This window comes from Lytechinus variegatus, chromosome 3 (assembly GCF_018143015.1).
Source record: "Lytechinus variegatus isolate NC3 chromosome 3, Lvar_3.0, whole genome shotgun sequence".
Lineage (NCBI taxonomy): Eukaryota > Metazoa > Echinodermata > Echinoidea > Temnopleuroida > Toxopneustidae > Lytechinus > Lytechinus variegatus.
The window spans coordinates 37,143,631-37,154,933 of record NC_054742.1 but is presented as its reverse complement, the minus strand read 5'-3'; the positions used below and the strand labels follow the sequence as shown (position 1 = coordinate 37,154,933).

The 11,303-nt window shown below is 34.4% G+C and overlaps 1 protein-coding gene across 1 annotated transcript in view; it reads right to left on the bottom strand.

Moving 5' to 3' along the window:
• Nucleotides 1-2,102: 2,102 nt before the first annotated feature.
• LOC121410922 (ubiquitin-conjugating enzyme E2 H-like) overlaps nucleotides 2,103-11,303 on the bottom strand; it is a 47,790-nt gene continuing 38,589 nt past the window's right edge. Inside the window, exon 7 of the mRNA XM_041603309.1 lies at nucleotides 2,103-9,559. Within this exon, the coding sequence (XP_041459243.1) occupies nucleotides 9,441-9,559 (119 nt within the window). The 3' untranslated portion in view covers nucleotides 2,103-9,440. The remainder of the gene's footprint in view (nucleotides 9,560-11,303) is intronic.

Genomic DNA, 11,303 nt, shown 5'->3' with positions numbered 1-11,303 from the left:
GGATCTCATCATGTCAACATCTTTTAGAAGAGATGATGAGATGACAAGATCCCGGAACTCATCATGTCAACATCTTTTAGAAGAGATGATGAGATGACAAGATCTTGGATCTCGTCATGTCGTCATCTTTAAGAAGAGATGTTGAGATGACAAGATCCCGGGATCTCGTCATGTCGTCGTCTTTTAGTAGAGATGATGAGATGACAAGATCTCGGATCTCGTCATGTCGACATCTTGTAGAAGAGATGATTAGATGACATGATCATGGATCGAAGATCTTGTCATCTGACCATTTCTTCTGAAAGATGTCGACATGACGAGATCCGAGATCTTGTCATCTCATCATCTCTACTAAAAGATGTTGACATGATGAGATCCGGGATCTTGTCATCTCATCATCTCTTCTAAAAGATGTCAACATGATGAGATCCGGGATCTTGTCATCTCATCATCTCTTCCAAAAGATGTTGACATGATGAGATTCAGGATCTTGTCATCTCATCATCTCTTCTACAAGATGTCAACATGATGAGATCCGGGATCTTGTCATCTCATCATCTCTTCTTAAAGATGTTGACATGATGAGATCCAGGATCTTGTCATCTCATCATCTCTTCTTAAAGATGTCGACATGATGAGATCTGGGATCTCGTCATCTTATCCTTTGCTATCAAGATGTCGACTTCCCGAGATAATTATCTCAACATCTCGGTGGCACTTTTAAGCTTCCATAGCCATCGGAAAAGCGGCGCTTATAGTCTCCCTTGGCTATGCAGGTGACACCAAAATGGCGGGGGAGGGGGTTGTTTTTTGTCGGGACCTTACAATGTTGTTTTGAAAACGGGTTTTTCGGCCCAATGTAATAATTTTGAGCAAGAAACATAGCCGTACGCATTGTGGGGCAGAAGGCAGTTGCACCCAGAAGTGTTTGAAAAAGTAATTTTGGGGGCTGATTTTTGCTATCTTGCTTTCGATTTGCGTCCCACCTCGTAGAAAAAATTCTGTGTACGGCCATGTATCTCACTATCAATAGGCAATGCGAGCATGAAGGACGAGCAAAATTTAATTTGGTGACAGAAAGTATTAGTTTTCCAATTATTCCCCGCCCCTTAATTTTTCTCTCATTCTTCCACATCTTATCTTTCTACTTCTGTCTCTTTTTTTCTTTTTGTTGGTTCCTTTTTCTTTTGGTTCCCTTTCTGCATTTTTGTATGTCGCTCCACAGTTTGTGTTGCCTTGTGATAGGTGCTTTGATTTGTTTTGCTTCCTTCATTGTTTTTTGTGGGGGGGGGGGGGGGCCCCCCCGTCGCAACCCCACTGAGTTATTGCAAATTTGCAATTATGGCAACTACCATGGAAAGCATGATAATGATTGGGTACTGAGTCATTTTACCTGCATGGTACTTGCCATAATGGCAAGTTAAAACAGTTGGAATTCCTTTATAAAATGGGCTCCAGATTTTCTTTCCAAAGTCAGGGCTATACAGTGAGTAGAACAGGAGAGAAATGTTTCTGAGAAAGCTGCATATTTTAATAGTGTTCAGTGGAACAAACCTGATGAAACAAATCGATTCCACTACTATGCTGAACACATCTACTTAGATGTGTTCAGCATCTTCCAGTCAAAATAGAAAATAAATTTGCAATGTATCTGTTTCGTGTACACGATTTGTGCATTCCCGACTTCTATTAATGTTCTCATCATGTTACGTAAAGCCCCTGGTCATAGACCACGAGACAAGCTTTTGGTCACTATGGATGACAATTGTTGAATGTAAAATATCGGAAGACATTGTTTATAAGCACATCATTGTTTCAATGACTGTAAACATGCATATTCACATTTCCCTCCTTTCTCAATGTCACTGGTTTGATTCTTTCAGAATTATTGAAAAAGCCAGAGCCCTTAAAAATTTCTCCTCACCTTCCCTCATTCTTTGTCATCTGCCTGTCTCTCTTACTCTACCTAATTTCATTATCCTTTCATTCTTTCTCCTTTTCTCTCTTTATCTTCCCATTTTTGCTCTCCCTGAATACAACCTCCTTCAACCCTCTTCGTTGGACACATGGAAAATACAATTAACACATCATTGACACAAGGATTGTTTTAAAATATGAAAGATGGACATTGACATGTTCTCTTCTGCTACCTTTCTTTATGTTTTCCAAGTTTCAATATATATGCAGAGCCTTCAACATTCACATTGCTTTATTCTTTCATATACCCATTCTATGTACCTAATGTACAAGATATGTACAGCCAGTTCTAACAATTCATTCACAATATACATTATCACAAACATGTGGGGATGTACTCATTAATGGTTAACATGACAAAATAGAACAAGTGGAATCTTAAACAATCTTGGTCAGGTCGTGTTGACAAAAATCATCAGCACTTTAGGGGCAAAGTTGCTGCTACATGTGGCAAGAGAGTACAAACTAAAAGATGTTATCAATGGTAGTATTACATCACATACAGACTCATATGTAAAGCATGACAAAACATCCACCCAAAAAATCAGGAAATGGGCCCTCACTTTAACCGACATATCTACTGTTTGTATTTGTAGTGCTGAAAGAGATATGAATTAACCTCAATTAATAGATTACATTTATATGCAATCAGAATTTTACCAGTTTATGATAGAACACACTCTTGTACACAGTGAGTCCAAGATTTTTTTTTAGGAAACTGAGAAAGTAGTGATGCTTTATAAATAACTTAATCACATATATAATGAGTGGGTTGCAAAACAATGGAATGTGCAGATTCTTGACTGTATGATTGTGCATAATTTGGTGCATAATTTAGAAAACAATGCAATGATTACTGAATTTCTGCTTTTCCATTGTTTTGCAACCCCTCCTCGTTTAAACCTCTTTTGCGAATCCTGGCCAAAGGATTTAGTTGTGTGATAGGTGATAAGATAAGTGATGTGATCAGACTAATTAATTTATCATTATGAACTTGATTGAATGAAGATAAGAAATGAAATGACCTTTATTACAAATTCCCATTACTTGTAAAGAATCCCACCCATCTGGAAGGCATGCCATCTGGCATTCCTTACTGCAGGCATTATTTGAACTTATCAGCAAAGTTTTACTGTAATTTAATAAGCCTTCTTGACAAAGATCACTGTGAAAATAACATACTTACTTGGTTTTGACCAAGGTATATTCATTTATATTAAAGAAATTAGATACACAGTCATAATGCATAATGTATGCGATTGATAGCCAATACTTGAAATAATGGATTAAAAAGTGAAAATAAATAAGCTGTTAAAAATAATCATTAAAAATAACATTAAAGCATTCAGAGAAATTATCATAACTGATCACTCTACAGAATATTTGAAATTTGGTTACAGCTTCATATTTTGTTTTTAAAACTCTTGATTATTTGATAGGACCTACATGTATCTCTAATATCACAAGTAAATTGAGGGAAAACATCTCTACTGATACATGGAGCAAAATACAGGTAAATACAATAGGGGGTTTGCAGCATCTATTGACCACAGTCCATCAAAACTTAAAATAACTGACTGACAAACCAACCAATCAATGTGCATTTGACAATGCTCTTCATAGCTTTTCATTAAAAAAATATCAACAATTTTACTTATGTATTTTGCGTCACGTACAAATCAATAATTCCTCCAACACAATACACAACCTAGATGGTAATAAGAAGAATATATACTTTTGTCAATAAAAATGGGTGTGTATCAGTCCATCCTCCATTCAACTAACTGTCTTCTACAAAATACATTTCAATACCTAATCTACAATGCACACTCTAACTACAGTAATTAAATAGTCTAGCAAAAAATCTTCTCTTCATATGTTTGTTAAATATAATATGAATGTACAGAGGTAAACATATAATACAAATAGAGGTTATGGATGTAGAAAATGGGAGGGGGCATACCAGGTTACAGATAAAGGATTTGGGATGACATACACTTTGTGACAGGCTTGAAACAGATCACTTTTCTCTTTCATATTCTTCTTTATTGTTCTAGGGTACCAGTTAACAGGTTTGGCCTGAAAAAGGAGTTTCCAAAAAACATTTGTATTGATGTTGCTAATTGTTAATAAGCAATGCTGAAAAATGTTTATGAAGTGATTGATCCATGATCTTCATCAACAAAAATAAAAATGAATGGTGAACAAAGTAAAAATATCCGCATCATTCAAAATTGAGCATGCAAGGGTTAAAAAATCAGGCCAAAACCAAGAAATTAGACATCTACTGGTTTGTCACTCAGAATCATTCTATACTCATCATTTCATTTTTATTCTAAAGGCTTATTATCATAAAGAGATTTGAACTGTTGTCAGGATTGGGATTCTTAACTCTGAAATTGGGATGCCTCAGAATTCTTCAATCTCAACATGAAATAACGTTCATTATTCCAAACATTTACTGCAATACTTTTAAAGTTAATAATTTCTGAATGATATTATCTCAAAAAGACAAAATATTCTGATTGTCCCAAAATCCAATAATGAGTTCAAGATCTATATTGCCAAGGTCTGCTTGTACCAACACACAATATGATTAATTTGTCTGACAATAAAATTGGACCCCCAAAATATCTATGGTTTGTAAGACCAATTGTACAAAATGTTTTATTAGTAGGGATTTGTATGTGCAAAATGGAAAACTGGGTTCATAAGTCTAATGAAACTCATTCTATTTATTGACTAAAACCCTGTTTACAGTGCAGGACCAGGCTGCAATATTATTTTTCCCACAGTAGTTCCGAACCCCAATATGAATATTCATGACTTGCGTCTTAAGAATAAGAGTACACATGCACGTGGACTTGTTCTTTACAAAATTGTGGTCGTTCGTGTTGCATGCCATGAATGAATCAGCACCCTCAAATTGCTAGTACCTTTCCAACGTTACTTAGGCCCCAGGCTTAGATCTATAGATCTAATTCTTAAACACAAATTGTCATTAATGACAAGAAAAAATGCTAGGCTAGGCTATGGCTTGCCTAGTCTGGACATGTCTGTGATGCCTGCAGCCGAATAATGCCACGGTAAGTTAGAAGTAGTTGGTAACAATAGAGGTTAGTATAAATGTATAAGTATGTGCCACGGTCGAGACCCCATTTTCCAGAGCATCGCCAATTTAGAAAGCAGAGATGCCAACCTCTTGACACAAAAAATCAGACTGAATATCCTCAAAAATCATATTTTTTAGTGAAAAATCAGATTTTCACAAAAACTCAACATGACCAGTCATGGGACAAAAACAGGACAATGACAGAAAGTCGGGAAATCGTATTTTTGATGGCCAAAGTCGTACTGTCGTATTTTAATTGTTTTATCGTACTAAATACGATAAAATCGTACTGGTTGGCATCTCTGTGAAAGCCATAAAGATTTCTATATTTTTTCCCAATCCAGAGACACTCAAATTTGTGTTTCTCGTTCTACTACCGTGATACCATATAGATACCATATGAGATGTGGAGACCTCCTGTTTTGATGTGGTCAATTCCAGAGCATGGCATTTTAAGCAATGATTTAGTTCCAGAGCCCCCTATTTTCGACTTAGGTGTGGCACACATTTATCACGTTATAATTTGAGTACTGTAAACTGGGTCTGAGGGACCGTACTTTGATTTTCCAGACAGATGAGCCCCATTTTCATACTGTATGTACGTATTTCCAGAACCATATTTGGACTTCTGACAAATAAACATATCTATTTCAAAAAAAGATATTTGAACTTATTCAGTTCTTTTAGTCTGAAACCATCTGTGGAGGACATATTTTTTTCATCCTCCATTAAACAGACTTTGTTTGAAATTACAGGGTTTTTTTTCTCTCAGATAAATGAACTTTATTTCATATTGATTTCATGGGCCTTCTGAATACCAAGCCTTAAAAATTAACAACTTTCAGGCAAGAAACAATTCAGATGATAAGCCGCTGGAAAATGAAACTTCAAATAAAAATAGAGCGTTTTATCTTAATACATTCAGTAGCACTAAGGATGCAATAACTTAAATTACAGATTGTATAAAAGTTCTATAAAATATTGAATTAATTTGAAAATTAACAATGTTTGTGACATCTTTAACAAAATATTTCATTATTTTTGATACGTTATTTATCTACTATCTAAAACAAATGAGTTCTATTGAAATACATATACGTTTCCTTCTTTCCAAAAGATTTAAATAATGTAAAAACTAAAATAAAAAGTCTTTCATTGATAAAAAGCATGTTGAGAACCAACTCATGTACATTCATATAATGGTATATGAAAAAAGGGATAATTTTGACAGTAAAGAAATGCAGATGCCAAGAATAAGAAATTCAGACTGGTTATAGGATTTGAGAAACCTTGTTTCTTTAAGCTGATGAATTACCACAAGGATTTATGTGGAGGTATATTAAGTAATATCTTACGGAAACACCGCCAAATTGCTACAATTGCTCAATTTTTTTTCAATTGATTTAGTTGGGGTCAATGTGTTTTTATAGTAAACACCTAGCATGTTTGTTAAGTATGGAACAATTGATTGGAACTCAGATGTATTTTCCATCTGATTAATTACACATATGAACATGAGTTTGAGTTCTTCTTAATCTTTAACAATATAAATAATACATAATAAAATTATATATTGGAAATTAATATAACATTCACACTCAAGCAGCAAAATTAGAGGGAGGATTTTATATGTATCATTTGGTTAAAGTTGCAGCTTTCAAGTCAAACAGCCATCCCTCTCTCTCTCTCTTTAAAACAAAGATATTTAAGAACACTTGACATATGTGTAATCCAAAATTAATATCTAAGAATCAAATTAAAGTTATATCAAAGTGGATGATTGGTATTCATGACTTGGGAGTGATTTTTCTACACACAGCACTATCATTTCAAACATTCTAAAATAAAGCTTACTGGGTAAAAAAAAATAAACATATAATGCAAACACTTTGGTGTTAATCAGTGTTTAGACAACTACCCTAGTCTGGTAATCAATTTGTGGTGTTACTTAGTTTATTACAACCTCTTTCTTTAATGTTGTCTTAACACTTTTGGGTATGCAGTTTAAACTCTAGAATTTAATGTTAATACCTTTGGGTGTGGTATACTAGGACACTAGGGAAACACTTTAACATGCTTATTTGTGAAATTTTACTTTATTTTTCTATAAAAAAATCACCTTAAATTTCACCCTCAAATGTTCATCACATGTACCTTTCTAACCCATCATTGTTTTACTCAACTTGTTCAAGGGTTTAAATCATATGAATCTACAGGATGGAACTTCCCTGTTAAAGCAAAAATCCATTGACCAAGATTATAATACCATTTTTCTTTCTGTTCTTCAGTTTCATACAGTGTTGCTGAGGGTCTTTATCTATTTCGTTTATGAAGTTTCAGAGGTTATTTCAATGAAATTGAAAAAATCAATACATAAGAGTAAGACAGAAAAAGGTTCACTGTAATTCTCACAACATATTCTTATTTTTGAAAACCATATGGGGAAATCTGAATTATCACAGGACATAAACAAGTTTCTCTTCTTTTATAGTATCAGTGAAATTTTACAGGGAAACTTCTGCTTAAAAAGCAAACCATCATCATGACCAAATCAAATAATAAAAAAAATGTCCACAAATCTATATCCTTTTATGCAACAAATACACAGTGATTTTGAGTTTCATCTTATGATTAAAAAAAATGAGAAAAAGAAGAAATAAGAGCGATTCGATTTCAAGATAAAAATAATATGTTGATGAGAAAAAGCATAGAGCTACACCTGACGAGATACATTCATGACACCACACTTTAGACTTTTATATAACATCTAGGCCCTGTAACATAAAACAATCAATTTTACAATCGATTATCTATGACAAACCTTTCTAAAAATGCCAATCAATTGTAAATGGTATCTAGCTATGTTACAAGGCCATGCTAGACAACATACTAGCTTCCCATTCTGCTCCTCTCAAATAAATACTCTATTCATATCGATACATTTTAAAAATAGATCTTTAAAAAGATTAGAAAGCAAAGAACTGACACAGTGGTAAGTTCAACTTTGACCATGTTCACATTGCTGGGAATTCGCAAATTCATGGCTAATATCAGGCCAACCATTTGCCCATTTATTTTTTTCTCTACGTTTCCGCTGTTGAAAAAATGTTAAAAATTGTTCACACAGTCGACTTTTTCTTTCGTAGCTGGAAGGTATTTAAATCTAAATGGCATATTGTTTGAATTTGGTTTTATGCAACACAGACTTCAGTGCCGATAGTTTCATTGCTATATTATATACCTTGATAGAAGTTCATGTGTGCAAAATTCTGGTCCAATCAAATCAAGCTCAAGAGCTAACGTGCAGTGCTTTTGAATACACAGGTACTGTGATGAAGAGGGGAACCCCTTTTACACTACACATTTTCCATCATGCGAGACGTCCATTTACAATCTTTCTTGAGTAGACAGAATTCTGCCATCAAGAAATCTTGATGGCAAGATTTCAATACTATGATTCAATACTATGCCTTCTCAAAATCAATAGCACCAATGCATAATACCAGAAAGTTCCATAAAATGATGGCTTACTTATAAAAAAAAACCTTCTACAATAGAAAAATGTATAGTCTGTGACTGAACAGGTTCCCCTGCAGATTCTCAACGATTCTCATCAAAATTGACACACTTCCATAAAAAATATCTTTTGGTGCCATAATTCACAAAAACTCTGAAAGGATGTACCAAATGGTAGCAGATTTTTGATATTCTTGCACCAAGAGTGTCAACTTTAATAGACATGGTGCATTATAAATATTCAGTAGTATTATTATTATATGAAAAGTTTTAATCCTCTTCAATTATCATGGCTTGAGCAGTTTGTGAAGTGAACTAAATAGGGAGAAAAATGGGTAAAATAATTACAAAAGGATTTATTATTTTATGGAATTGCCTATGAAATCTGATTGTTTCAATCAAGATTGTGTTTTCTAGAATCATGTCAACTTCTGACAATATCCAATGTGAAAAATGTGACAGTAGGACCTTGTAAAAGAAATCATCTTCGACAGTAGTGTGTCAATTTTAACTTGCAAATATTGGGTGAGTCAAATGTGACTAGATTTTTTTTTCTAATGGAAACCTGGTATTCAAATCATGACTTGAGCTCTCTTGAAAGCAACCATATAAAATTTGCCAACTCATTGGTGCTGGATTATAATCAAACAAACATCTTTTTCCCAGCAATGTTCACATGGCTTGGAACTAGGTATAACCGACACTTCCACATTTCTTCTTTAAAAACATTTCAATTTTAAGGGATTACTGTACAAAAAAGGGGCTAAGATTGCAAAAGGACAAGGGGTGGGTGGGAACAGGGTAGGAATAAAAGGGTAGAGGGAGGGGGCTAGTGCTATAGCTCCATTCCTTCTGTTTCATCTTCTGAATAATCACTCATGGAACTTTCACTTGACGATGAAGGGTTCTCTTGCTCTTCCAGTACTTCCTCTGTTGCATATCTTTTAATATATTCTGCACAGACAAAAAGTGTGAAAAGAAGATAGAACATAGACACTTTAGTCTGTTTCTATACGGCTTTTCATGTTCTAATTTTATCTGGCTAACTATACGTCCTTTCACACAGAAAAAAATTGGGAATTTGAATGATTCCAGTGAAAATAAGGCTAATGACAAATTTTTAGCATGCGTGGAACCAATCCAGAATCACAAACGCTACTCACAATCATGAATTCAAATTCTACTCCGGAGGTGAATTCCAGTCAAATTTCACTCAAATTATGGAACGAATTTTGCGTGTAAAAGGCTTGACCTCCAAAACATCTGTGGGGGGGGGGGTGGAGCTTGTATGTCCTTTAAAGCAATTCCGTAGATAATACAACTGTCATGCACTCATCGTAGTTTGTATTTGCGATGCAGTGCTTTGATTGACAGGTCACCAAGGACGCATACTGCATTCACTCAGGAATTTGAATTCAAATCAGCGTTTTCGAGTGAGCATGTGAAAGGTCCGATGATTCTAAAGACAAATTGCAATCATCATTACAATGATGATTCAAGATTCACGTGTGAAAAGGCCCTATATCCCCTACTATTCATACTCACCACATATACTCACTACATTGTGCTATCATCATTTAGTTAAGGTTTGGTCCCACTGGTGGGAGGATTCATTGCATATACCTTATACTGATACAAATTTCCTCATATAAATTACAGATGTGTTAATGATGTATGTATATGTACATGTGTGGTTGATACTCATCCACAGCCAAAATTTTGTGCCACTTAAAAATCCTGGGAACGAAAAAAAAGGGCTTTGAGGAATATTGCAGATGTCAGTCAACAAGTATGTGGATAAATATAAACCAATGTTGTATGCAATAAACCAGTTCATAGTTTGATTCTGTACATGACTGGGTTTTTGAAAACCAAAATAGCATGTTGGTTTAATATTCAATGAGATAAGCACCATTTTAAATTGGGCTTTTCATTAGATCCATTGGAAGCAACAATGCATCCATTAGTTACTAGTATTTAACAGTTGACAAAGTACATTTCAACATGCTAATGCATTCAAAGTAGTAATGCAACAAATACATGTAGGCCTACTTTCATAAAGTGTGTTCATTGATATGCTATTAATATTATCTGGTCTAAGCAATTATCTTGTTTTAAAATTTGCCTATCCTAATGGACGAAAAGAAATGTCAATTGTTCAAACTTGCCCATGATTAACTACAAACTGGTCTACTCATATGCAAATCTTCCTAAATGCCAGTGGGACTGGGCCTTTACCCACAACTACTGCTACAACAATTTAACTACTTGTATCACCACTACTGCACCACCACCACTACAACTACTACAATTACTCCACTACCATTTCTTCTACGAAACAAACAAGTAAATCTTCTACAATGGTGGATCTAGCTAAGTTGGACAAAATACCATTTCAGGAACCATTTTTAAAAATAAAAGTCGGCTCTTTAACTTATCATTTCTAATCCAGCTGGATCCGCGCTTGCTTCTACTACCACAAACTATACCAATACAACTATAATCATACAGCAAATTATGTGTTTCTGCAATTCAGTATAACATCGTACAAATGTTGAAATTCTACATTGTATTTTACCATCGTTCCATACACATTTTACCCCATGACAATGCACAATGCAATATAACAGGTGGATGTGAGAAGATATGTATGAAAAATAAAGTGGGTTCATACCAAGTATACATACACCATCATTGA